This window comes from Falco biarmicus, chromosome 4, assembly GCF_023638135.1.
Source record: "Falco biarmicus isolate bFalBia1 chromosome 4, bFalBia1.pri, whole genome shotgun sequence".
Classification (NCBI taxonomy): domain Eukaryota; kingdom Metazoa; phylum Chordata; class Aves; order Falconiformes; family Falconidae; genus Falco; species Falco biarmicus.
The window spans coordinates 92,679,747-92,705,931 of NC_079291.1; the positions used below are offsets into that span (position 1 = coordinate 92,679,747).

Consider the following 26,185-nt stretch of genomic DNA (forward strand, 5'->3'; position numbering starts at 1 on the left):
CACCCAGTCAACCACCAGGAAATGTCGTGTGGAATGTCACTGACTCTAGAGTAATCCTCAGCTGGGAGGAAGTAAGAGCTATGGAGAATGAGTCCGAGGTGATTGGGTATAAGGTAAGTGAAAACAGACCAGAAAAGTATCTGAAAACAATCCACAGTTTGCTTTTTGCTGTCTTAATTGCAAGGCAGCAAGTTCAGAGGATGCACAGTACCACATCTAAAGCATTTCAGTAGTGTCTCCTTTGTCAAAAGATGTTAAATCATATTCTGACAACGTCTCATAAACCATGGTCCTTTTACCATCAATGGTACACTAAACGCCTTGTCCTCCTCATGCAAACACAGCTGGGGAGCTGCGCTGCCAGCTCTTGGGCTCTCACCCAGATGTATGTAACACTTACTGTATAGAAACGTGTAACTCTAACCCAAATGTATAACATTTTGAAAGAAACCAAACAACCCAAGATTTAATCGATGGGTGGTTTCATTTGCTGGCCAGGTGTATTTATTAGTACCACATATATCAAACTGATACTCTTTAACCTTTTTCTTCTTACCTACTGTAGGACATGCTCATTGTCTCGATAGAAGTCACACTGCTACATCTAAAGTTAGAAATCACATTGCTACTCTAAATCTGATTGGCACACAAATGTACAAGTATTTAAATATGTCATGTCTGAAGTGTGTTTAAGAGCACAGCTGAGGGTGTTCCTGATGAGCTGCGTACAGCTGGATCCCACACGATACGTTCCTGCATAAAAGATACGCACTGAAGGTCTGACTGTGCCGTGTTCTGAGTTGTATTGGCAAGAAATACCTGTGGATGTAGGATAAGCCACCTAGTTCCATAGAGGGGAGCTGCCCTGAAAGCATACTGTGTGGTGTGTCGGACTGTACGCTCCCATCTCCCACAACAATTCCAGGTTCCCCTGTGAAGAGCAGACATTGTTAAGTACACAAGGATAAGCAGAACTTTGATAAAGCTGGTTAATTTTACGGAAGGAAAGCACTTAGGGGTCAGGTTTGCCCCAGAAGGCAAGCGCAGTACGGTTAACAAAGTCGGCTTGCCGGGAATGGAAGAGCCAACAGCTGATGCTGGATGCCGAGGAGCCCTAGGGCAGGTGCTGTGGACCCGAGCCACGCGGCTGCAGCCCTCCAAGAGCATTGGGGAGCGTGTCTCCAGGGCACCAGCGCGTGTAATTCCCATGGCTTTGCATTATTTTTTTTTTTTCCATTTCATTATTATTGCCATTATTCTGGGGGAGTTGCTGTTATTTGCAGTGGGAAACTCCCCTGCTTGTCAAATTTCTGGAACTCTGCCAGGTGAATGCATTGGATCCATGTTTTTTTTAAATTCTGCCAGGACATACCTCTCTCTGCGCCTAGCCTCGCCACTGGTGCTGGGGAAGCCGTTGGGCTCATCAAGCCTTCAGGACAGGAGAGAGCCTGATGTTGCTCTTAAATCCCTTCTCTTGTCCGATGGTACTGAGCAGAGGGCTCTGGCGTTCAGATGTAGCTCCCGTTCTTAAAACCTAGGGCACCATTGCAGTTAAGTTTCATGACAGAACAATCGTTCAGCACTTGCAGAATATCTTCCAACATTGTCTGTAATGTTGACTAGTTCTTTACTTCCCAAACTACATGTTGGCATAAGAAGCTGATCTAGATAACGAGAGATTCCAATCGGTGGGGTAATTTATCAAACAACACATTGTTAAGATAACAGAATATATTATTCATCTGTTATCATTATACATTGTGCCATATTAGATTAAAGGTGGAATAAAAGAGCTTGATTGATTTTACCTTCTTTCTTTAAATGAAATTCTGCCCTAGAATATTCACCAAAAATCGGATTTTTTCTGTTGTCCCATCTTTTTAAAGACTGAAACCTTGTTTCTGAGAAACACAAATAAAAATTGCAGGGCAGGTCCTAGTGGAAGAAATGACACTCTTCAGCTGTTTACTGGTGTTGCAGGTTTTGTACAGGACCAGCAGTCAGACCACCATGAATGTGCTGAACACGGACAAGACAACAGCTGAACTTTTGCTCCAGTTTAACGAAGACTACATTATACAAGTAAAAGCAACAACTGATGGTGGAGATGGCACTAGCAGCGATCAGATCCTGATTCCCAGACTAGCTAGTAAGTTGAAGCTGAATCACTATGATTTTGTCACGTGCTTACGTAGGGTCCCCAACCCATACTAGAACCTCCTTTATACCGACCATGGTACAGGGATACACGTCTCGGCCTTGGTGTGGTGAATCATCACTAAGTTTGCAGTTGACACCCGGCAGTTGTCACAGCTTGTCTTTGCAGGAGTTGAGTCTTTATTGATGGGGAGAAAAAAAGAATTAATACTTGTATGTTGTATGGTAATAAGGTAGTAAAAGGAAAAGCAATTAACAGTTTTCATGCCGTTATGCACGACAAACTTCATTCTATTGAACTGGTAAATTACCATGTAAATTGGCATTAAAAACAGGAGATTTTTTTTTTAACTTTTTCTCCTCTTTTTTTTTTTTTTTTTTTTTTTTTTTGTATTATTGCCTTGAAAGGAACGACCATTTGTACCGTTTCAGCATTTTGCAAGGCAGTTCTCTAGTTTTAAAATATTTACTCTATTTTTGTATGTTTTCATTGCTTCTCAGACATAAAAATTTATAGTAATTTTTGTTCAGCATCTAGGAAGGGTAATAATTTGGCGCAGCAGACACTCATGCTTTCATTTAATCCTGACCTTTTTCATTTGTCACAGGTATGGATGCCAGAGGTTCTGGTCCATCAGCCTTTAATATCTTCAGTGTATCCAGCTTCTTACCAACAGTATTTTCCTTGGCCCTTTATTCAGTGTTGTGATGATACATTCTCATTTGCTGGGGGAAAAAAAAAGATAGAATCGGTTATTACAGAAAAGTGCTTTTTTTAAAAAAAACTGCAGTGGTTAATGCATGTTTTTCTTCTATCCTGACGTGTTTTTAAATTCTTTGTATTTCACTGTAGGTTGAAGTAAAAATACCGTGTAAAGTTTAGCAAATCCTTTAAAAAGGAATCTAAAATGCCTTAATACTTGAACCAAAGGAGTTTACATACTACATACTTCAGATGCAATGTAAGGAAGAGGGAGAGCAATGGTACTAGGATCAGAGTTACAAGGAAGAGCTTAGTCCAGTGAGAAAGTCCAGTTTTGCAGTGAGACTGAAGTGTCTGGGGTATGTTCTGCATTGTTGTGGTAACATCATTGTACATACAGGATGAAATCGGAGACATGGCGTTTCAATCAGACGATAACATGTTGGCCAAGCAGCCGTTCTTTAAACAATGTCATAATCCAGTAGTTTTGGATCAGTTTTTCTGATGCCCTTCACAGAGGTTACTCTAAATCTAACCAGAAATCAAAGCTGGAGAAAAGTCACAGTATGGACGTTAGTTTTGCACAGTCCACACTGTGGTGTCCAAGAGGCACAGCTTCCACTGCTACTCTTAAGAAATAATTTCACAGCTGTGTCTCAAAGAAGGCTCTCTGTTTTATCGCAGCCTAGGTTTACGTACCTTTTCAAGTACCTAACCTTCCTCTCCATCAATAGATTTTGAAGTTAATTTCCTTATATCCCCACCTTATATTTCTTAACCACGTTCTTTATTCATAACCAGATTCTCCAACCATCATTTTTATTGCCCTTCTCTGAACTCCTGTCAGTGTGGTTCACTAAAAAAGGGCCCAGTTGTAAGCATTATTGAAATGCAGTTGCACCACGGCCTTATGAAAAGGGACTAGTACCCCCTGGTGATGTGGTGCTTCCAAATATGCAGCCCCAAATTAACTCACCCTTTTGTCTGCCGCACTGCACACTGTAAACTCACCTTTAATTCAGTGTTAACTCTCCTTCCTGCTGCTTTTCAGCCAATTCAAAACTATTTCACCTGGTCTGTCACTCCAGTGTACCCCATTACTGTCATATGATTCTGGTAAGTTTATGGCAATACTATAGGTTATAATAGGAATTACACAAAGACACTTCGGGCTTGCTATTATAGAGAAACCTATGCTTTCTGTCAGAGCAATATATTAAAGATACATTAAACCTGGTACATTTGACTTCTATATTGTGAATTGAGTCAATCCAGCCTTTTAGACACCTTTTAGAGAGCTACCTACATACATGGTAGAGCAAGTGTTCATGTGACATAAAGCACATCCTTTTAAAGATTTTTTTTTTCTTTTTTAATCTCACAGTATTACTACAACACACAGAACTATTAAGGGAGAGAACCAGGATTAATGAAATTAAGGTAGCACTGTAGAAAAAATACCTTGATATGCATTCAAATATCAAAATACCTTATTAGTATCACATCCAGATGGAAATACGTGCTAACTGTTGAAGTAAGCAAGATCTGTATATACTGTACATATATAGTTATAAATGGCTAGTTGCTTTTCAATGTGGCTAACCAGTGATGTTTTCAGACACTGCAAATGGGGGGGGGGGGGGGGCGGGGGGGAGATGGAGAAACAGGTGTTACTAGTAAGTATATAGTTATGTTTCATGCAACAAAGGGTGACTCTTTCTATTCTTGTTTCACAGAATTCTAGTTCATGTTCCTGTATTGCCATTTTCATGCGATTACATTGTATTATTTAATTTCTAGTTATATATCTCCATGAGATATGTACGGAGTACCTTGTTTCATATTGAAAAGTTTGAAATTTATCCTTAAACTTTCAGTTGTGTGTGTATCCTATGGTTATCTGTATGCATCTTTTTCTATTACTCTAATAAAATATTTATTACATTGAGGGATACTAGAATATTTCAAAGTATTATTGCTTCTTCGTATTTTATATTTGCACATATGAGGATTTACTGCACCTTCAAGAGGCTTCTGCTGACTGGCACTTCTTGGCAGGGTAGGTAGATGTTTCCTTTGCAGTAGCTTTGCTGCCAAAAGAATAAAATCCCAACCTATATACCCGGCCTGCTTCTACAGATAGCAGGGCAGGAGGGAAGAGAGGAGTAAGGACATAAATACGTCCTGGTTTTGCCCCAGAGGAGTCAACATGCGTGGGGCAGGGACCCACAGTTGTGCTTGAGCTTCCGAGCTCTACCTCTGCCCACAGGTTTGCAGCACGATGGACAAAAAGCCATGTGCCTTTCCCCATCTGTCTATAATTAGGCTGTTTCCTCTCCTCTGAAATTTAAAATAAATAAATAAATCGTGTAATTATATTGAAGAAGAGTTACTTCTTTATAATAATTTATTTAGTATATCGCCACTTAGCATTAAATTTCATGGCCTGTTTTCCCCTGCAAATTGCCTGTTCCTTACACGCTGCAGCTTTCCAGCACTAAACCCTTCTCCCTGCAAACACAAGCAAATCAGAACTATGTATTTTAAGTTTTTAAAGCATGGCTTCTACCTATGTAATGGTGCTGCAGTAAGGGTTAACAGTAATCCCAACACGCTTACAGTTTTCCTTGAGTAAATCAGGTTTTCCCTTTCAGATAGTTGTAGGTGGCACCTGCTCTGTTTCCCCCAGTGCTCAGATTCACCTTCCTTTAAATGTTCTTCTGTTTGTTCCTCATCTCAGTATTAGTGTGTGTTTGGGGTAATAAAACTGACCTGATTCTCCAGGAAGAGTTCGAAAAAAGTAAGTTGCTGTTGGGAAAGCGTAGGAAGAAAACGTGAAGAGCCAGTACTGGGGAGGGGGAGGGGTCCCTGAGCCAGCCCACCTCCTGCAGGCTTTTCCGGAGCAGCTCCTGTGGTTAGCAGTTCAGTCCTGGGGAGAAAAAAAAACAACAAGAAAGAACAAAATCAGTGATAATGAAAAACTTGAATAACATTAGTTGTGTGACGGGAACTGTGGATGGGGGGGAAAGTATTTCTGCCATTCTACCTTCACCTGTACTTGCACCAAAAATAGGCAGCGCTTTTATCACTTACAATTGCTGTTATTTAAAATCCAGTAAGAATAGTAGGCTTTAGTCATCGTTTTTAGGAAAACACTATTGTATACTATATTTTCAATACCCTATCCAAAACCAGCTGTATTCCTCCAAGCTATTCCGTAACGCTGAAGGCTACCAGAGCAAAGCCAAAAGCTGGGCAGAGGCAGAGGAGGGGCAGGCGGGAGCGGGGAAGGCGAGCACCTCGGCCCGGCTCCCCACGGCAGGTAGGCATTGTCCCATGGGAGCGTCCAGGGGGCTTCTCTGGGAGCTGTCGGTGCGACTCAGTGGGGCTTTTTGGACACTTAATTCAAACTGTCACTGTGCAAAGGAGAAAGGCGACGTGAGTCCTGCCACCGGCTGGGTCCGCACACCAAGGGAAAAGGAATTTGATACAACTTGAAAAAAAAATGTTTGCAACTGTGTGTGCCGCCTCTGGAATCTGGAACAGCATTCGCTGGAAGGCGATACGGGAGTGCTGTGGTGTGGGATTTGGAAGTCTGGAGGGTGAGGGCTGGTTTTGGGGTTAGTTTAGGGACAGGTGTAACGCTGCACTGCTCTGCCCCCAAGATCCGTGTTCTAAAGGGTTTCTTCTGCCACCTGAGTAGTGTGGGGTTTTCATTCTTTCCTGACAAATCTGTATGAGGGGTCTTGATGATTCCTGCTGTGCTTCTGAAGTTTGAATTTCTCAGAGGTAACTGGTTATAAGAATTAAAAAAAAAAAAAACAAAACAAAACAAACACACAACCTTTTTCCTTGGACGGTTTACTCTGTTGAATATGTTGCAAACATACAGGATCCTCCATGAATACAAAATGAGTTAAAAACTAATATCACTTTAGCCCTAAGAAATACTGGAGATCTCCATTTTCTACTTAATTTGCCTTTCAGTGGTGGAATGCAGACGTGGGCAGTGCCTGTCAGGTTATATATGTTATGTCTTAATAACAGGCAATAAAGCAAGCTGTCCTGCGTGAGGGAGTGCATTAATCTGACAGCTTTCTGTCTGAAATAAATAACAATGGAATATTGTGAAAATAAAATGAGTTTGTAAACAGGCACTCGCTCTCTTAGGAAAAACAACCTGCTCGATTGTTTTATGCTAATGCTTTGAACTCGTGAAAAGCAATAAAAAAGGATATGTTTAGCAGAGATATAACTGAATGTCCGTTATTGTTGTTCTGTCGAGCCTGCTGGATAAAAAGAGGCACTACTTTTTGTCAGATCTGATGCACACATAGCACAAGCCGCAACATGACGTGGGGGAGGATGGTGCACCTCTTAACTGTATCTTTAGCTATCAGTCTTACCCTCTTAGGAAAGAGCTTTTCTGCGAAGGCCTCTCACAGGTTGTAGCTGCCTCCCCGGCGTGCGTACGGCTCGGGTCTCACCAGGAAGAGGGACGTACAGCCTACAGAAAGGGAAGACGTTTGTCTTTTTCCAAGCTGAACACCTATTTCAACAGCCTTAGCGAGCGCAGGCTGCCAGCACCCTCCTCCTTCTCCAAGGTGCTATCAGTGTCCCACCTTCGACTCGTTAGCCCTTTCCAAGGCCAGCCAAGGATGCGGACACCTCGTCGGCATCGGTGGGACCGGTCACTGCCACACCAGAACGCTGGCCGCAGGGTGCAAGGTGCAGACAATCCCAGCAGGGACCTGCCCTGCCACCGCACACTTCCAGCATCCACGGCCAGCGCGGTGGGTGCCACCCGAGTAGCTGAGGGCATCTCACCTTTGCCAGGGGAATACAGCTATGGCTGGGAGTTATCCTGGGACTACGCCTGTATGTCTGTGCATAAGTACACTTCCCGCAAATACAGAAAGTGTCAGTCTAAAAATAACCCTAGCCTGTCACCAATTTTGAGTCTGTTTTGATGTTTTCCTCTTGCTGACAATGGCTGCATGTTGCCAGTCCTCTGGCTCTGTCCTGCCTCTCGTGAGGTGCATCAGAAAGTTCCCCTTCCCAACAGTCTGATGTTTCGATGAACAAACATTGGCCTTCCCTTCCATGGGTCCTCTCCATCCGCTTCACCTGCCATGTCGCAGTGTCTGAGGGCACTGACTGTAATTCGTGCCATGCTCTTCATTTGCTTTGGTTTCAAACTCTGTTTTGAGACTTGTTTGTGCATGAGAATGTTTTAGTATTAGAATTTCACAAGACCCTCATGTGCATCTTTCCTTTGTTTTTTCCCCATTGTTAAGGGTCAAGAATCCTTGATAAACCCATTCAGTATTAAAATTTCTTTTCTTGAGCTCCTTGCTGATTTTTTGAGGTCAAGAAATAGCTTTGAAAGTCGTTTTGTTTTTTGTTGTTTTTTTTTTAAATGCACAAATACAGGAGACATGCCAGTAACTCTATGTAGCATTACTAAGACACTTTCTTCCCAATGTACCCAAGATTATTTTCTTACCCTTTAAAAGCATAATTAGTCCTGTGAGATCTGGACCATGCCTGCTCTCTGTGCTGTGCTCTTCATTCCATCTTGGCAATTAATTCCCTTTGGGTGGGAGAACATCAAGGCATTGGCAAATCCTGAAAAAAGAAGAATCAAAAGCATCCCGTTAGGAGCTGATAGAAAGGATGCAACTTCAAGATATTAATTAATTCATCCCATAATAATTTAAACTAAAAGCAACTTCTAAGACAGGGGGACATCCCAGAACTACCCACTAGAAAAGAGCAACTTTTGAGAGACACCATCTCCTTGCTGCCCACTCAGCCTCCAGTCTCCCAAATCCCGCGCTCCCCGGGATGCAGTGACCCGGGATGCAGTGACCTAGCTGCAAGAGGAGAAGGGGCAGAGTCACTGCTCCCCCTCCACCGCCAGCTGCGGGTGCAGGACTGGGATCCTCCAGCAGCACACACGGAGGGGTTGCGCGCTCTTGGGTCAAAGGTGGGACCTAGAAACTGCTACCAAACGACCTGGCCATCAATAAAACCGCAAACATTAAAATGCTGCCTTTGAACGAAGGTGACTGGCCGCTGCACTCCGGAGCAACTCCCTGAGCACTACCACAGCATCCTCCTGCCCCGGGACGCGGGGGCCTTCCCACCAGCCGCAGAGCTCCAACACACCCAGGCAGCCCCTCCGAGCCCACCTCGGGACTGCCAGGCGCTCTGAACTCTGCTCTGCAGCCCGAAATAGAAGTGTGGATTTTTTTTTTTTTTTTTTTTTTTGGGGGGGGTCGCCTCAAGGGAAGGTGCTGCAAACGTTCCCCTGAGGTTTGAGCACCTACACACGCTCTCCGTGCCCGTTAATTTAGCAGGAATACTGACAGGAAAGCCATTCATCGGGATTGCTCTCCCCAGTAAGTTCGTTTTGGAGGATCTTTCCATTTTATGCTGGAACACAAGCAATGACCTGTTACATCAGCTAAAGACATAAAAAGAAATTAATCAGAGAAAATAAGGGAAAGCCCTCTCTTTCATGCCCTTTATGATACAAATAATAAATAATTTTTCCGAACTGAGGACCTGTAAACAAGTCTATGTATTTAACAAGAATTTCTCTCATTAGCAATCCAAGGAGGGCCATGGTTAAAGCAGACAAATCAATTTTTGTCACACTTTCTAACATTGCCACCAAACTGAGGCATTTAAAGTTACACTTGTCACAACACTAATTATCTATCTGAACAACAGAGCTCTCGGCTGATTGAATGAGTTCGTCTGCAGTGAGATCATTTCATCAGCTGCATCTGATCGTCATTACTTTTTGGATACAGGATGTAAATCGACTATAATGACAGAAAATATGGCTTTGGTACCTTTACAGCAGCTTCATATGAGACAGAGGGGAACTCTTCTGCAGCATCCAAAAGCTTCTGCTCATGTACCGGAAAACAATGTCTTGGGGGGTTGTGTTGCCTTGGAAACATGAAAAATAAAGCACCATTAATTGCCTATTTTCAAGCAACCAGACTATCCAGTGCTGAGGGCCTGATCCAAGGCTAATGAAACCCTTACCCCAATTTCAGCAGACGCTGACTGATCGATCAGCCCTTCCAAACAAGGAGAGAGCCCAGGCAGAGCAAAGCTCAGCCAAGTTTTACTTCTGACCATGTTTCCTAAGAGTTACCAGAAGGCTTCAGGCAGACACTCAGAGTGCTGCTTTGCATCCTTGCCTTCATATCCATGACTTTAAGTCATGTTTACTTTTTAAAATATATGCTCTCTTTTTTCAGTGAGATACTGGCAGCTGACCTGATAAATATCCATACAAACATGTATACAAGATCTATATAAATCCCACGTATGCATCCTCTCCAGATAGGAAATTGTGCTAATAGTCCCAGTCACTGGCACAGAAGCATGAGTTCAGCCAGACCTTCTGCTATCATTCTTTCTGCCCAAAATACTGCCAAATAGCAGTCTTTACTATTATATTTTCTGTATAATCATTTTTAACTGTTAATTAAACATTTTTTTAACTACAGGCTGCTTGCTTCTTTTCCTGCCATTAGTAGTGGTGCTTTGGTCCTAATTGTAAAACTCTGTGAAATAGGTGAAGACTAAAACCAAACTTTTCTTGTGGGAGTTTGAAATTGTCCTAAAATTTTCTTTTGTAAAGACTGTTCGCCCCCCCTGCCAGCACAGCCGAAAGCAATCGGCTAAACCTCCCATCACAAAGGTATGGAAGGATAAAATAATTCCAGTAAAATCTTTTTAATTTTTTGCATTCTTCTCATTCGTGAACTATGCAAAATATCTCTTTCATTTACAATGAATATTAATCCTTGCCTATCAACCAAAGCACAATTTTAGAGTATTTTGCACTCGTTCATATTCACAAGGTTGACCACCATCACTAAAGACCTTTGATGATGGATGGTCGTTTCAGACTTGGGCCAGGGTTTAACCCAGCAGTACCCGACACCACCGGAATCATTTCATTAAAGAGGTGCCGGAGCGGGGCGAGGTCCTGTGTGCCGCACAGCCCCTGCAGAGGGGTGGCAGTGGGACCCCAGCGCCCGCAGCTGGGGGGTGACCCCGTGCAGAGCGCGAGCCAGGGCACAGCCTGGGCCAGCGCGGAGCCCCCCAAGGGACCCCGCCACTGCTCCCGTGGGGCGTAGCAGGGGACACAGCGAGGCCACATCGGCACCTGTGACTGCGTGATGGGCACGCTCGTCCCCTTCAGCCCTGAGCCCTTCTTGCCCCCACGGCCATGACCCAGCTCCGGCCTCGCCGTCGCAGCAGCTGGTACGAGAACGGGCACAGTTCAGCCACAGCCCCCAGCTGGCTTCACCACCCAGCCCCAGGAGCCCGACGTGCCCATCCCAGCCATACCTACGGCTTTTCCATCACATGCGTACGCTCCTGCAGAATCATAGCATCTTTTAGGTTAGAGAAGACCTTTAAGATCGCTGAGTCCAACTGTTAACCCAGCACTGCCAAGCCCACCCCTGAGCCGTGTCCCTGTAAAGGGCTCTGCCCCACCACTGGCACCAGCACACACCAATTCCAGACCCGTTCCAGTGCTTCCAGGCAAAGCGCACCAGCAGCATTGAGGTTAATGAGCCAAATAAGCCAAGACTGCAGCTCTCCAAGGTCTCTCACTGCCTCCTCCCCACCTGAGCTGCTTCGCCTCTTAGCATTCTTCTAAAGAAGCATACTTAACAATTTAAAAAAGGTAACCCACCAGGAACATCCATTTGTTGAAAAATCATCTAAAGCCAGACTCAAACTGTTTTCTCCGTTGGCACCGGTCAACAGCTACAGCTGGAGGGCTCGTGTCAGACACTGGTGCTGGTCCCCAGCGCTCGGCGTGTGCGTGCTGGGGGAAAGCCGTGGGGCCACCCTGCAGCACCCGCGCCAGGCGTGCCCCGACCCTCCAGCACAGCCAGGGGACGGGGTCTGGAGATCCTGCCCACAGCATGGGGATGGGGCACAGCCACCTCCCAGGGAAAGCATCGCTTTTGTCATGTAACACTATGCAAACACAACAAATGCTATTTTTACATTTGGCCTCAGCTATTTTAAGCAAAAATTTGCTTTAAAAGACACCAAAAGACAACCTTTTCCTTCAGTTAGCCATCCATTTCTAAATGAGCTGTTTATATCGGTAATTCTGAGTTTTCTTTTCTCTCTCCAATTTTCCTCAGGAATAATGCCACTGGCAAACTCCATGAATCTCTTTGGAGTCTTTCTGAAGGTTAAACTAACTACAAGAAAGCGGGATCAAAGGGGAAAAAAAAACTTTATTCTAGAAGCACAGAAATATTTACATAACACAAGATAAGCTAGAACTCATTTCTACGATGTAGACACACTTGTAAAAAAACTATAAAACCAGGCCATTTTTAGTTTGCTTGGGGAGGGGAGGAGAAGAGATATTTTTGTAGCTCATGTAACAGAAGAGAGACAAGGCTGGCAATCAGCACAGTACGTAATGAATCTAATTGAACCGATCCAGAGTTTTCAGGGTTTCCTGCCTGAAGGAAAAGAATCTCTCGGAGCCATTTTGATGCAGAAGAGGAGAAGAGAATAAAGCATCCCGCCGCAGCCCGGGGCTGACGCCTCCTCCGGGCAGCAAACCAAGGACCAGGAGGAGCCCAGCTAAAGGTTAAACGTCAGATGACAAAGCTGAATATTGATTGGGAAGTCACTGCCAGAAACAATGGGATTGACGCAGGCAGCCCTCGGAAAGCAAGACAGGAGTTTTAGTTTGACTTCTTCTAAGCTGCTCTCTGAGATCCTCAGCTGTGACTGCAAATTTTTGCAGCCGTCTGCTGATAGGAGTGATGAGGAAGAATTCAAATTGATTTAGGGCTGGTCATTGCAGAACAATAATAAAAATGAAATGAAAGACACTTTTTTCACAACACATTTCTCAAGAACTGGCCTCTTTTTGGCCAGCTTTAGTAAATTCAGAATAATGGGAAGTTCAATACGCTTATCAATATTTATTCTAACGAGTTCATCATCTCTCCTCACTGATGCACTGGAACCAAACCCATCAACATTTCGATATCAAACACCCACTTCTGCCTGCCCTCAGAGAAGCAGAGCCATCCGTTCTGCCATTAATTAGCTATCCTCTAGGAAGAAACGTGAAAGGCCGTGCTTTAAATTAGACCCATCTGGTAAAGGCTTTCTTGAAAAGATGAGACTTATGTCATGTTTTGGAGCTATCAAGAGGCAGAGGTTTCCCAGCAGAGGCCATCTGTCCCAGATAACTGCTGCCAGCCCTCAGGATTACAAATTAGTCCATAATAATTGTTTATATGAAAGGACGACTGAAGGGTCAGGAGGCTGACCTCTGAATATGAACATCACGGTGGAATCTAATAAACGCCCAGGTACTGAGATGAGGAGCGGGGCATCGCTTCCCAGCACCTCCCTCTCCTTCCAGGAAATTGCAGGACTCTTGCTCCTCTTTGGGTTCAAGCAAGAATTGAGATGATGATGCTTGTGGCCATTTTCCTACTTAACTGAGTATGTGCTAGAAAGTGTGGGACAGGTTCAGGTCCCTCCCTTGCCCAAGCAGTTTTAACTCAGTATCTGATTTTCTTGAAGTCTCGTAGATTAGAACCCTCCCTTGCACCTACCTGAACTCCTGGCTGCACACCTGGGATGAAAGCCCAGCTTTTGGAGATGAAGCTAACGCAATTTCTAGACCTGGATAACGTGCTAACTAGGTTCTGTTACACACAGCCCACGGCACAGTCACATTCAAGACTAAATCGCCACAAACCACACTTCCCAAACCACAGAGGAGTCTCAGACCACAGCCAGGCTTGGATCTGGTTCCCCCCCCCCCCCCATTCTATGTAGTTTCAATTAATTTCCAACGTGCCATGTGCTGTATTCTCTGGTCACAGTGCAGCTGAAGTGCAATCACACGAGTCCTGCTGTTACTAAAGCAGCTCCTGTCTCGCTGCTCTTATCGGGGCAGCACAGGTCTGGGACCAGCTTGTAAGGAGAGAAATTGCTTACATAATTTATGATGTCTCTTGTTGTCAAAATAACCCGACAAGCTTAAAAATATAAGCAGACACTGTGAGGAACAATATGCTTAAAATGTTGTGTTATATGGTAGTGGCACAGAATGGAAAACATTTGAAATTAGAAGAGAATAAAAATGAAAGGTATTAGAGAAACATCAAACACTTTCTGTATTTCACCCATCAATAATGCATCATACTTTGTTTTAAAGACAGAAGATGATGATGCCCAGGTGGCTCAAGGAAGATATTTGAAGTTCCAAATAAACATTACTACAAGTGGACTGTGCTGGTGGCATGTCACCCCTGGAACGGCCAGGGAAGGACCTGGCAGACAGCTGCAGCACACGGGCTCTACAGGCATCTCTCCTTCGTGAGAAGAACAAAGTGCTTGGACATCTATTTCTCCGTACGGACAGAACACCCACGTTACTTGAGCACAGTAACTTGTACACAGAAAAGATGCACGAACGAACATGCCAAAAGGCACCAGAGCATTGCGTTTGCAGAGGAAAAATCTTCCCTGCACAGCTACAGCAGGACAGGACCCCAGGCTCCTGACTTCAGGATCTACTTACAGAGATGAGGAAAAATATATAAAGTATATAGACAGAAAACTGAAGGAGCGGGTGGCTGTTTTCTGAACGCAGAGATGCTGCTGATTGCCAGGCTGCAGACGGACACCACGCATTTTAGAAATTAGTAAGTTGTTGGGTTTGGAGGTTTTTTTACCACATCAGTTGGATTTCTGACTGTGGGAATCTTTTCCTCAGAGAGGCTCTTTTCATAGGAACAGCAGGGCATGGAACGGTAACAGCATGAAACGAGAGATCTTGAAAAGCAGCGCTGTTCTGCAGGAAGCCGTGCATTTGCATGTTAAGCTACATCTATTCCCTGAATGCTCAGACACATGAAAGCAACCCCAGATTTTTAGTTAGCAGCAGATCTTTTAGCTTCAGCCTGAATTTAAAGGTCATGCTTGTTTAGAGTTTTCTTTGCACTTAGCTGGAGCAGCGCTGCACAGCTCTCCTTGGGAGGAACGGTGAGAAAAGCGCCGGCACAGCCCGGGGTCACAATCCTGTCTGTAGCACATGCTGTCTGACACTGGCCCCCGTTCCCAGCGACGGTGGCCCCGATACACTGGGATGTTGTACGAGAGACACTTCTCTGATATCGGTGACCTTAACAAGAGCTTTTTAGCACTTGTCAGGGCTGTGACAGCTGAATCTTTTTAGGCATGTAAATGCAGCGCAAGTGGAAAGCAACTGAACAAAACCCACTGTCCTTTTCACAAAACACAGCCCTAAGGGGAGTTCAAGACATTTAAACTCAATTTTAACCTTTCTCATCTTCAGAAATCAAACTTATTTTTGACCAAGCTGAAAGTTTCCTACCTGGCATGGAAAATTCTGCCCTTCGGCTTTGTGCCGCGTCTCCCTCCCACCACCACTGGCACGACCAGCCCATCGGCCAGCCAGGGCTGCAGGGCAGGGACGCTCCGCTGTGCTTCTTGCTCCTCCTCATCCTCCCATGACACCCTGATGAACAGTCCAGCATTGCAAGGTGGTCATCAACACCACCGAGCTCCTCGGTATGCTGTTTCCTCCCTTACTTCGGCACTCAGAAGCAGGTGAAGTGGGAGATAAAGAATAAAATTATGACCCTTGTCAGCATCCAAATGAGCAGTGCTGATGTGGCCGCATGTTTGAATATTCAGGAAAGGAGCAGATCTACACACTGGGTTTACTGACATAAATGTTGGTCTTGGCTATCGAATTCCTGGTGTTGAAGGGTGCAGAAAAATGATATGTATGCAGAATGGAGAAGAGGCGAGGTCTTGCTTTGCCTGCCAATATATAAAGGACTCAAGTGATTGTTAGTTGGTTTGCCTTTGTGACTGGATTGATATGGCTTATGGCAAAGTACCCTGCTGATAGAGATGAGCAATTAAATATCAATAGAAGCTAAGATCTTTGGATCTTCACCTGAAACGCACTGGGGAGCCGGTGGGGAAGGACCCCCTGAGAGACTGATCCAACCCAGAAGGAGCGGACACCCTCCAGAGGGTTATTATTTCAGTTCGTCTGGACTGTTCATTTCTCTCACATATGCTGGCGACACAGCACATGGTCCCATCTCCTCTGGAGGTGGAACACAACTTCTGAAGCCACAAGGTGACAGGGGTGGGGACAGCTCTGGTCTCACACAGGCCCATCAGTGACACACACCCCAACGCTGAGAGCTGAGACAAAAACCCCTCAGGCTTCCCAGCACAACTGCACGTAGCGGGACTTAAAAAGTCCCGTTCCGAGATGCCTGCCTTCCCCTCCCTCAACTTCCCCTCGTGGTACTGAGAGATGATTTCTCACATAAGCGAAGGAAAGTGCCTAACCTCAGAAGAATATTATTTTAAAGATGAGCATGCCTTACTCGGAAATCCTAGGTGCACCTGTTCAGCGCTTCACTGAAGGGCGAGTTCAGGTCTGACAGCAGCTGCTCCCAGGGGTACCGCCGGCGTTACGCAGGGGCAGTGGGTAGATGCAGATGGCGTCACCAAGCCAGCAGGCTTGCTTAGCAAGGCAGAACATCAACCTGGGGCTTTGGAAGACTCAGGTTCTGGCCTCCCAATTCCCTTGCACGAACACATTTATGCTTTGGTCTGTTGCCTCCACAAGCACTGACGTTGCTGAGGCACCTGGTGTGCTGAGACCACTACTTATCCTGATGATGAGCGTGACAAAATTGCTTGGGGTTTGGATTTGTTTTTTTTAGCTGCTTGCTGTATCTAGGTAAGTCACTTGTCTTACACTTGGAGTAAGATTTCTGTTGCTTCCTGCCTGTACACCTCCCACCCAAAGGCATCTTCTTCCATTATTGCCATCCCTGGGCCACCCGTTCACGATAATATTTGACACTACAAAGTCTCGGAGGTTTGCTGTGTCACCCAGCACCGGAGCACCCTCCCAGCCCCAAAGCACCCTGAAAGATTCCATGTGCCTGCCTCCAAGTGTCCTGCTATACATCTGCCATATAGCACAGGACTATGGTTCGGACCAGACCACACGCTGAGGGGGGAAGAAGAGGAAAAGAGATTCTTCTTTTCCCTCTCTCACTTCAACAAATGCACACCGGGTCATCATGCTGGCTTATGGCAGCCGGTGCTGCCTTGCACCCCTTTGCATCCACCTCTTCCCTCTCCCCTTGGGCAGGCCATCAATCTGTCACCATTCTGGGTCTCAAATGCTACCAGTGCATGCCCCTGAACTTCCCCGGAACTCTTCTCCTTTCCAACTGCATCCTCTCCGTGTGTGCTGCATTAAGCTACCCAAGCTTTACTGCTACATTTAGGGTACAGAGCAGAAGTTACATAAAGCAGCAGTGTCCCTGTGTGTAAGGCAAAACTGATCTTACGTACAGGATGGAAACACTTGTAGCTCACAATGGCCACCTGAAATGGGGCTATATAAAATTGCAGAGCACACCAAAATAGAGAAAACATATCTGACACACCTATAAAATGCAAATATTGCCTATTAATTTTAAATGCATTATTTTATGAGAAATGTGGTCATACTGCATTTAAATGTGTAACTATCTCAGAATTTAGTGCATCAGTTGAAAATTTTCATGGTCAAGATAAAAAAAAATAAAAAAGCTTTGAATCACAGTTACTCACTTTTAGCATGCTCATTTGGGGTCTGCTCAGGCTCTCGGGCGCAAATAGCTCCGTATCACACAACATGTGAATGCTGTGGTCAGGAAGGATTGCCTTGGGAAAGAATTGAGAGAGAAAAAGAAGCTGAATCACTGCAGAGTCAGTATTTGGGGAATGCCGAGGAGTCCCTGTCAGTATGGCAGGCTCTAACGTGGGCAGCACAAGCATGGACAGAGGCTGCAAAGTACAGAAGCCAAGGTTTACATCTTCATATAGAATATAACCGACTTTTTTACAACCCATGGCCAGCTTGGATACAGGGTAAGTTAGGAGGCATGCTTAAGTTAGGAAGTCTACTTTCTGCTTCTGATTTTGGGCAAGTCCCCTTCTCCTCCTTTGTGTTTCCCAGCACAATTTATCATGTTCACCCTCGTGGGCTACTGCAAAACAAATCACTCCATATTTTGCACAGTACTCTGTAGATTCAACCTTACTAGTAACACTTTCTCAGATAGTCTCATAGAAGCAGCATGTAATTCTGAATAATCTCTCCCATTCACAAAAGATAGAAAAGTCATTAGTGGGTCTACGCAAACAGGATTTTATCAAGTTATCAATTTTGGCAGAAAAATGCCAATTCCTTAAAACAGAACCTTTTAGAAGCAAAAGTCCTCCTGATTAACAACAGGGTGAGAGAGAACTGGCAAAACCATTTAATTCTGGTATTCACTATGGAAAATCTGTAATTAAGTTCCTGCCCCACATCTCTTATTCACATTTTCATTTTTAAAAATGTTTACTTTTGTATTCTGCAAGGGGATGATAGGCACTTCCACCAAAACCACCAGTTTTCCTTTCAGCCTGGCATTCCTTTTGCCATCTGTGCTGTCGTGTTTCCCTTGGTGCGCCGGTCCCCACATAACGAAGATGCTTCGATCTACTGGTACAGCAGCACGTTGTTACATATCGCTATAAGCACTGCGGCAGTGCCCAGTGCTGTACAGCCAGCAAACCAGACTTCACCGGGAGTGGTGTTCATCTATTAATCTATTACATTAGCATTATATATACTAATCTATATGTTATATAGGAGGGAGAACAAGCATTATATACAATACATATTACAGTATCATTAATCTATTACAGAAGCTTAAAAAAAATAATCACAAACTGAAACAGTGCTCTTACACATTAGTCCAAGACCACTAAAATACTTGCACATCCTTGTTTTTCTGTAGTGATTTTGTATCATCACTTGAAAACAATGTTCATAATTTGGAATAAAACCACCAAAATTCGACAGCCTTTAACAAAGGACCCCCTAAGCCTTAGGTTGGTGTATATATGCAGTCCTGCTGTTCGAAAGGCAGGGATCCTCCAAACCTTAGCCAATGTGCTCCAGCCTAAACAAACGAAGTTGTCCCACACAAACATTTCCTGAGAGTGGGCTTCATTCTGAAAAGGTAAAAAAATCCCCTGTGGCCACATCCCTAAGCTGGGACATAAGGTACCGCCATGCACATGAAGTTTAAAGTTATATGGTACAAAACGTGCATAACTATGAATGTTCTAACCCAGGAGTTTTCACCACAGAGCACTGTAATATGGGAGCAGCTTAGAAATGTTTTCTGTATGAAAACGCAAAGCAAGCACTCGCTGTCCCGATGTTCTTATGAACAAGTAAGTTATTGACAATATCTGGTTCTTCTAGTGCAAGTTCAAAGCCCACAAACGCAGCCTTGGACCATCACAGAAATATGGAAATTGCTTTTATAATAAAGATTTTTTTATGATTCTCATTGTAGGCTATTAGGCTGAGGGTCCACATTTGTAATTCATGTTTATAATTCAATTATTTACATAATGGACAAAAATGCAAAAGCAAGTAAGATACAGAGTAGAAATATTCATAGTTTCTTATTATGGTAAAAAAAGATGACTTCAAAACATAGCTTTAAAAATGAAGGCCAACATTATTTCTAGACGCACAGCTTTTAACGGTCTCGAAAACACACTCAAAACTAAACCAACGATAAGCAAATGTTAGAGATGCAATACATAACATTCCAGGCTAATACACAGGCAAGATAACATTGGGAAAGAACTGGGAATTCTTGCCCTGAAACCACAACGCCTTAGTACCGTCACAAAGAAGTTAGAAAGCAACATACCTGACACCCTACACCTGCAATGGGCAAGAGAAAGCCCAGCCCATGAAAAGGGCTATTCAGTGGCCAGCCACGATATCCTTTGCTTGAACATATGTAAATCTGGATAAACAAAAGACAAAAATGAAGGCTGATATGTACGTTTCCATCTTCTCATCATGCTTGCATTGTTAAATGGAGGAACACACAGGGCTGAAAATTACCATGCAGGTGTTTAAAAGACATCCGCAAGCAGTTCTGCTATGGTCTAATTAGTGTTCTAATACATATTACAGTGCAGAGTCATCATTATTTCCTCTTCATTAGCTGCTGATATATAATGCATCTTAAAAAAATGTCTAACCCTTTTTTTAAATAAAAAAGAGCTTGTTTCTTCCATTAACATAAAAAAAGGCAACAGGAATATGATTAATGCATGCCATCTAAACTACGTGCATTAAACATTAAAAACCAATGCACCATCTCAGCCTAATGTGCATTTGCAAATTATAAGATATGCTTGTCAATATTAACACTTGCACCAAATGCAAGGTTGTTTAGAAAGAAAACAGCAAAAAAAAAAATCCTGCTGTCTTTTTGTAAATGCTGATCCCTGTTCCTACTCTTTGGAAAGAAAGAGACCACCAAGTCCACCAGAATGCATCCAAATTATTCAAGGCGTGGTCTGACCTGGTGGGTATAGAGCTACAGATGTATCTGTCTTGTAGTCACTCTGCGAGAGCTGTACACCAGCTTTAAATTAATTTTGGCTAGCGACAGCACTCCCCCTGCCCAAGCATACAGCTGTAGGATGGAGAAACTGCTACAACGCTGCCACTCCTCTCAGCTTCTGGGATGGACTTTGCAAGCGGACTGAGCTTGGCCGTGCTGCAGCTGACCTGCCCGCAGGACCCCAACCAGCTAGAGCAGAGCTAACACACACCTGAACTACAGTGTCACAGCAGCAGAGCCCGGGTCTGCCAGAGGCTGAGAACACCTCTGTCCGTCAGACACACCTGAAACATCTCCCCATGGGATAACCTGTGCCAGGGACAAGGTCGTCTCCCAGCTTGTTGGCCAAGTTTCTGTTGGTGGTACAGCGTCTTTGGTTGTTCCAGTTAAACTGGGGGTACAGTCACTTACCCAGCCCACCCTCTCCTGCTGTCCGCACATCCCCTAGAGAAACCTGATGATATTTTGGGAGATTGAGTGATGTGTCAAAGACCCAGCTCCTTCCCCTCCCCTGCCTGTGCAGGCTGGATACCCACAGAAGAGCACTAACAGACACCAAGGTATCGCTAAAATAAGACATTCCCTTTTCCATCTAAAAATTTCAATTCTCCATCAAATGTTGAAAATTAAGATGAACTTACCAGAGGGGACAGCAGCTGAGGAAGGTACATTTTTATGCCTGCTTGGCCTTTGACGACAGCCCTTTAATTACAGCACATGGCAAGTCCTCAGCAACGTGCTAATTATGCCTGATCCCCCAAACTCAACTTAAAGCTTCTCTGCAGTTCTGCTCTCCCCCTTCTCTGACAAAGCAATAACAGATGCTCCACAAACTGATCCCTTATGAAATGTAACACCAAGTCTATAATGAGGTTTAACTGCAACAACAACAGATTTTACTCTTCCTCTAGAGATCTACAGAAATCTGGTCCATTTTTAGAAAAATTCAAGCTATGGGGAGCAAAAAACCCTAAAGTTGATGCCAGTCACAAAGCTGATACAAGTAATTGAGACGTCCGGGCTGCAGGGCCATGCCCCCTCGCCTGCTCTGCATCCAGCAGCCACTCAAACATGGATTTAGACCTTGAACTAAAAAACTGTGGGTGAATTCACACCCTGCTGAAGCTCACTTGTATCTCACCAGTGACTTTGCACTGCAGCGTCACTCTGTCCTCGTCGAGAATGAGCCAGGTTCATATCAATACCATTAAGCAGATGGAAGCAGCTCCAGGATTTGCTAGGGACGTTTCTGTCCCTGGCACAAGAAGACTTTTTTTTTTTTTTTTTCCTTGGGTTGAGTGAACACATCACCTTCAGTCAAAATGAGAGGAGGTGCTCACCTGGGGCTGTCCCCTTGCTGAGGGACATGGCAGCTCACACCACGTTATACTGCTACGGGCGCACACCGACGTGGGGTCCAAGTCCCCTGGTCTCATGATGGGGTGAGAAGAGCAACCTGCCAGCAAAATCCACAAAGCCAAGCCAGGACCAGTTCGCTAGCTCCCTGCTGGGTACTCTCACGTCTTGGCAGAGCCATGCTTCATCGCGAAGCCTCAGAGCGTTGCGATTCAAGAGCACCCCACAAACAGAAGCAACAAGAGCTGTGACTGATGCTGCGGGTAAGGCTCACTATGCCTTCACGTTAAAGACGGAATCAGCAGCAAACAGGTTAAACAATTTAGCACAGGTTGTTCAATAAATCAGTTGCAGAGTCTGGGTTGGAATCCAGAGATCGTCTCCTGCTACCGTCTTGATTTAACTTTGCTAGAATCACCTTAATTATTTTGTTTTTTGTTGCAGGCAAAAAGTTGAGCATAGGAAACAGCACAAAGCCCTGTGCAATGCTGAGAAGAAACCATGATGGGATTTTGTCTCCTTTGCTGAGAATACCCAGGATAAAGAGCAAAAGGCTGAAAGCAGATAGGCCACTCAGTTTTCTTGGTTTGTTTTTACAGGGGTTTCTTCCTTTATCTTTAGTATTAGCCAAGAACACTCCAAAGTTTCCCAAGGGAAAGGATAATGGTGTCAAGAAAATTTAACATGTATTTGAGATGAATTCAATGCAGCTCTATTAGCTTTAGGTCGGGTTTTGGTGGTTTTTTTTAAAGACCTGTTTACGTCTCAGCTTAAAGAAACTATTGAACTGCATATAACTGCAGTGGTGTGCTATACCTCGAGCCATATTAAAGTAGCCTAGAAGCACAGCAGTTTGATAATGTCTTAATGTACCATGGACATTATATATATATATATATATATTTGATTTCATATATTGATCACTCTGCACACAATTAGTTGAGTAAGTGCAGATTTACAGTCAGCGCTGCTCCTTACTCTTGTTTTCTGTAGTGAATAAAAGTGGCTGAAGCGTAAGTGTGGGAAAGCAATCATGGTTCCTGACCTCAGGAGTGACATCCATCCTCAGTAATGAAGCACAAAGGCTTTTTAAAATCATGCAGAAGAGCAGTCTGTTGGAGTTACGCTGACTGGTCTCTCACTTATGATTTAAAATTATTTTGAATGGATGCTTAAAGAAACATGATTTTAAAGTATTTTTTAAATTGAGGTTAACCTCCAGCTTTAAAAAAGTCAGAGAAAGAGTGACTACTTAATTTCAGTTCCAGACACTTCTATATTCGACACATAAAAATTGAAAAAAAAAAAAAAATGTATATATTTAAAGGCAACAATAATGGTTTTCCTCCCCCGTTTGTCTGAATAAAGGTTGCAGGTATTTGTATTGTATTCTAGTTGTTGATTACTCAACAGATACAGGTAAATGTCTTTTATCACCAAGACTTCTGAAGATGTTATTTTGACGCGTCCACTTGGACCAAACCCCACTTATAGCACATCAGGAAGGAACTGTAAAATCAATTAATTCAACAGCTATTTCTGCAGCCTAAAGTGTAATTACCCATGAAACGTTGATGTTTTTCAGGATAGCAGAAATTCATCATTTACGCTTAACCTGGACTATATTTTCCCTCCACACATCCTAGAAGCGGTGCTCGGATGTGCAGACAGAAAAGGGCCGGTGAGCCAGTTCTCACCTATTCTGGACCAGTTAAAACATTGTTTTAATGCTTAGGAAGGTGTGGTGGGGCACGGGCAGATCTTCCAACCACCAACCAAAGCGTTAACCAGATGCCTACCAGTAAAGACACTTGTCCCCTTGGTAACGCCTTCTTTTTTCCCCTCTCCCACCTTTCCTCTGCTTCTTGTCCCACTACCAGAGGATGTGTCTGTAGATGAGGAGGTTTCTGAGTAACTTCTGTGCAGACTCGTAGGGAGCCATCTCCTACCTCAGAGCACATGCCTGCACAGCAGCAGCTCCATGACAGCAGCAGCAAGGTACCACCTGCCAGGCTTCAAGGGCATGCGACGGGGCTGGATTTCCAAAAGCGCTGCATCCCCTGCACGGAGCTATGTTGAGAAGTTTGCTCCAGTTAGGGATGCTGGATATTAACAACAACTCTAAACATAATGATTAGTTCATCTGCCTCAGACTTACAGTAGCCTTTGCGTGAAAGTATTTTACAGTTGAATAACTTTTTTAGCTCTATGTAAAAGAGGCAACATCAGTATAATCCTTAGAATCTAATAACGATTCCATCAGTGTAAAATCATTATCCTTAGGCAACAAGGAAACCAATTCAATTATGATGTTGGTTGAAAAATCGAGGGTGAAAAGTTGTAGTACATATTAAACTTGAGGCTGGAAAAGTTGTAGTACATATTAAAACGGTTACTACAGAATTTGTGTACCCAGGCTAACAAATGCTAATATGTTCTTTTGTTACCTTCTAATTTATGTGATACATGTAAGCCTGCAGCAAAAGAAACTTGTTTTAAAATTCATCTACATTAAAAAATAGCAATGCAATGAATTGTAAAGTTATTAGCATTCATGTCTGGTTGTGTTATTAAGCCGTACACATCAAATCTGGTAGTACAAGTACAGAAATGTCATAATGAAGTAGAACAGCATTTAATCAGAAGAATTTCTAAAGGTCATCAGAGCACCATATAAATTCATCCATGCATGACAGCAATATGAAATAAATAACTGAAAGAGCACAATAAGAATAAGCTTCAGTCTTTGAGCTGTTTCCAACAGCAGAAGAATTAGCCAAATTTTATGCTGAGAGAATAGCTAACAAAAAATACTGAATTCTGTAGCTTTAATTAATGGAAGACTAATAAGACGCAGATAAGGATTTTTACACAAGGGAGCTAACGAGGTATGTACACTGATAGCTTCCTACGAACAGCTGATCTCATACGTCTCTGTAAAACTGAAAAGAAGACTTCAGTTCCGTTTTTTCTTCCTCATTAGCCAGATGAGCCCTAAATGATTCCGTTTAAATAACCAATGATTTGTTAATATTTTTGCACTCCTTACAAACAACAGTTTGACTGCTTTAGGACATGTATTATGGGCCCAATTCTTATTCTTGGCAGCTCCAAACATTGGAGCCATTTTAATATTTCACGTTAACGTACCGATGGCTCCATTTTCCTTGCTGAGCACTGTGATGCTCCGGTACGGTCAGGGCAGATGCAATGGGCACCCAAAGCAAAGCTCTGGTACCCAGAGTCGTGTTCAGCGGCACCTTGCTCTGCACAAAACCAAATTGATTTCACTGGGACACTTCCCAGAATAAAGATCAGTTCACAGTGATCAAAGGCAGCAGGATCTGGCTCGGCAGGTGCAGTCACACGGTCTGGGAAGGTGATGCACTGCGGTGCTGCACCAGTGCAAGGAGACCGGCTAAATAACTAATTCCCCAAAGACTCTTTCTGAAGCCGTGTAGGTACCACCTATGGCTTTCACCTAATTAGTTTTCTTGGACAGAAAAGGGGGGAAGCCCTTGTTTTGAGCTGCTCTCCAGCCCCAGGCACTGCTGGCACAGAGGCCGGAGGGGCACAGGGGACGATGAGCCTCGTGCTTCCCTTCTCCAAGCGGCCACTTCTAGGCAGGACCAGGACCAGGAACACAGCACAGGGGACCTAATCCTTTATTCTATTTGAACAGGATCACTGTTACATTTTCATTATAAGGATTTTTTATTATTATTTTTTAATGGTAGCGCTTTGTCAGAATTCAAACCCAACCATATTCCTGGTGCTGCAGTAACTGCAGCCGTGCTGGCAAAGGGAAGGGAAAGCAGACAAAGTGCTCTACTAATCCTGTGGATTTCAGCTGGCCAAACCTCCAAGCACCATGTCTGTAAAATGGATCTCTGGGTTTTCCTAGCCTAATTGCAAATGGGAATTTCTTACAAAGCAACCACTTGTCTCCTGCTGGACTCTTAAATCTTCTGAGTTCATGTGTGTGCCCGTATCCGTGTTGGCCCTTTCCCTTTGAAAGGGGCACCGACAGTCATGGAGAACACTTCGGATTTGGCACTATAGCAGAGACAAAATACAGATACTATATATTTCTACAGTGGCAAGCCAGCTGAATTACCCGAGTGATTTTGTGCATCACCAAGAGGGAAAAAATAACACGCTACTCTACATTTCAAACTAATTTGGAGAATCCACCACCATCCCCAGAGAAGTGCTTGCTTGTTTCTGAAATTATACCGAATCAGGTTTTTCAGCCCAACTTCCAGCACCCCCTGCCCTCCATCCTTATTCCCCGGTGCCTGTGCTGGTGCCCTCAGCACAGAGTAGTGGGGACTGAACCTACAGCCCCAGACTTCAATTTCCTTCACCAGAGCAATTCCTACACTGAAAAATAATG

General features: G+C 44.0%; 1 protein-coding gene and 1 long non-coding RNA gene across 9 annotated transcripts in view; one reads left to right on the plus strand and one right to left on the minus strand.

Annotated features, from left to right (window-relative positions):
- CNTN3 (contactin 3) overlaps positions 1-2,899 on the plus strand; it is a 107,398-nt gene extending 104,499 nt beyond the window's left edge. For both annotated transcript variants that reach the window (XM_056337641.1, XM_056337642.1), the window contains 3 exons: positions 1-113; positions 1,981-2,149; positions 2,766-2,899. In XM_056337641.1, the coding sequence (XP_056193616.1) occupies positions 1-113; positions 1,981-2,149; positions 2,766-2,866 (383 nt within the window). In that variant the 3' untranslated portion in view covers positions 2,867-2,899. The remainder of the gene's footprint in view (positions 114-1,980; positions 2,150-2,765) is intronic.
- Positions 147-26,185, minus strand: part of LOC130148733 (uncharacterized) — a 210,121-nt gene continuing 184,082 nt past the window's right edge. For 2 of the 7 annotated variants that reach the window (XR_008821649.1, XR_008821647.1), the window contains exons 4-11: positions 17,576-17,668; positions 9,724-9,823; positions 8,367-8,488; positions 5,633-5,789; positions 2,748-2,883; positions 2,233-2,335; positions 1,373-1,534; positions 147-931 (exon numbers count right to left, since the gene is read on the minus strand). This is a non-coding gene — a long non-coding RNA (uncharacterized LOC130148733). Of the gene's footprint in view, positions 932-1,372; positions 1,535-2,232; positions 2,336-2,747; positions 2,884-5,632; positions 5,790-7,266; positions 7,368-8,366; positions 8,489-9,232; positions 9,330-9,723; positions 9,824-15,293; positions 17,537-17,575; positions 17,669-26,185 lie in introns of those variants that run through there. The other 5 variants (XR_008821648.1, XR_008821651.1, XR_008821650.1 and 2 more) reach the window with 5 other exon arrangements.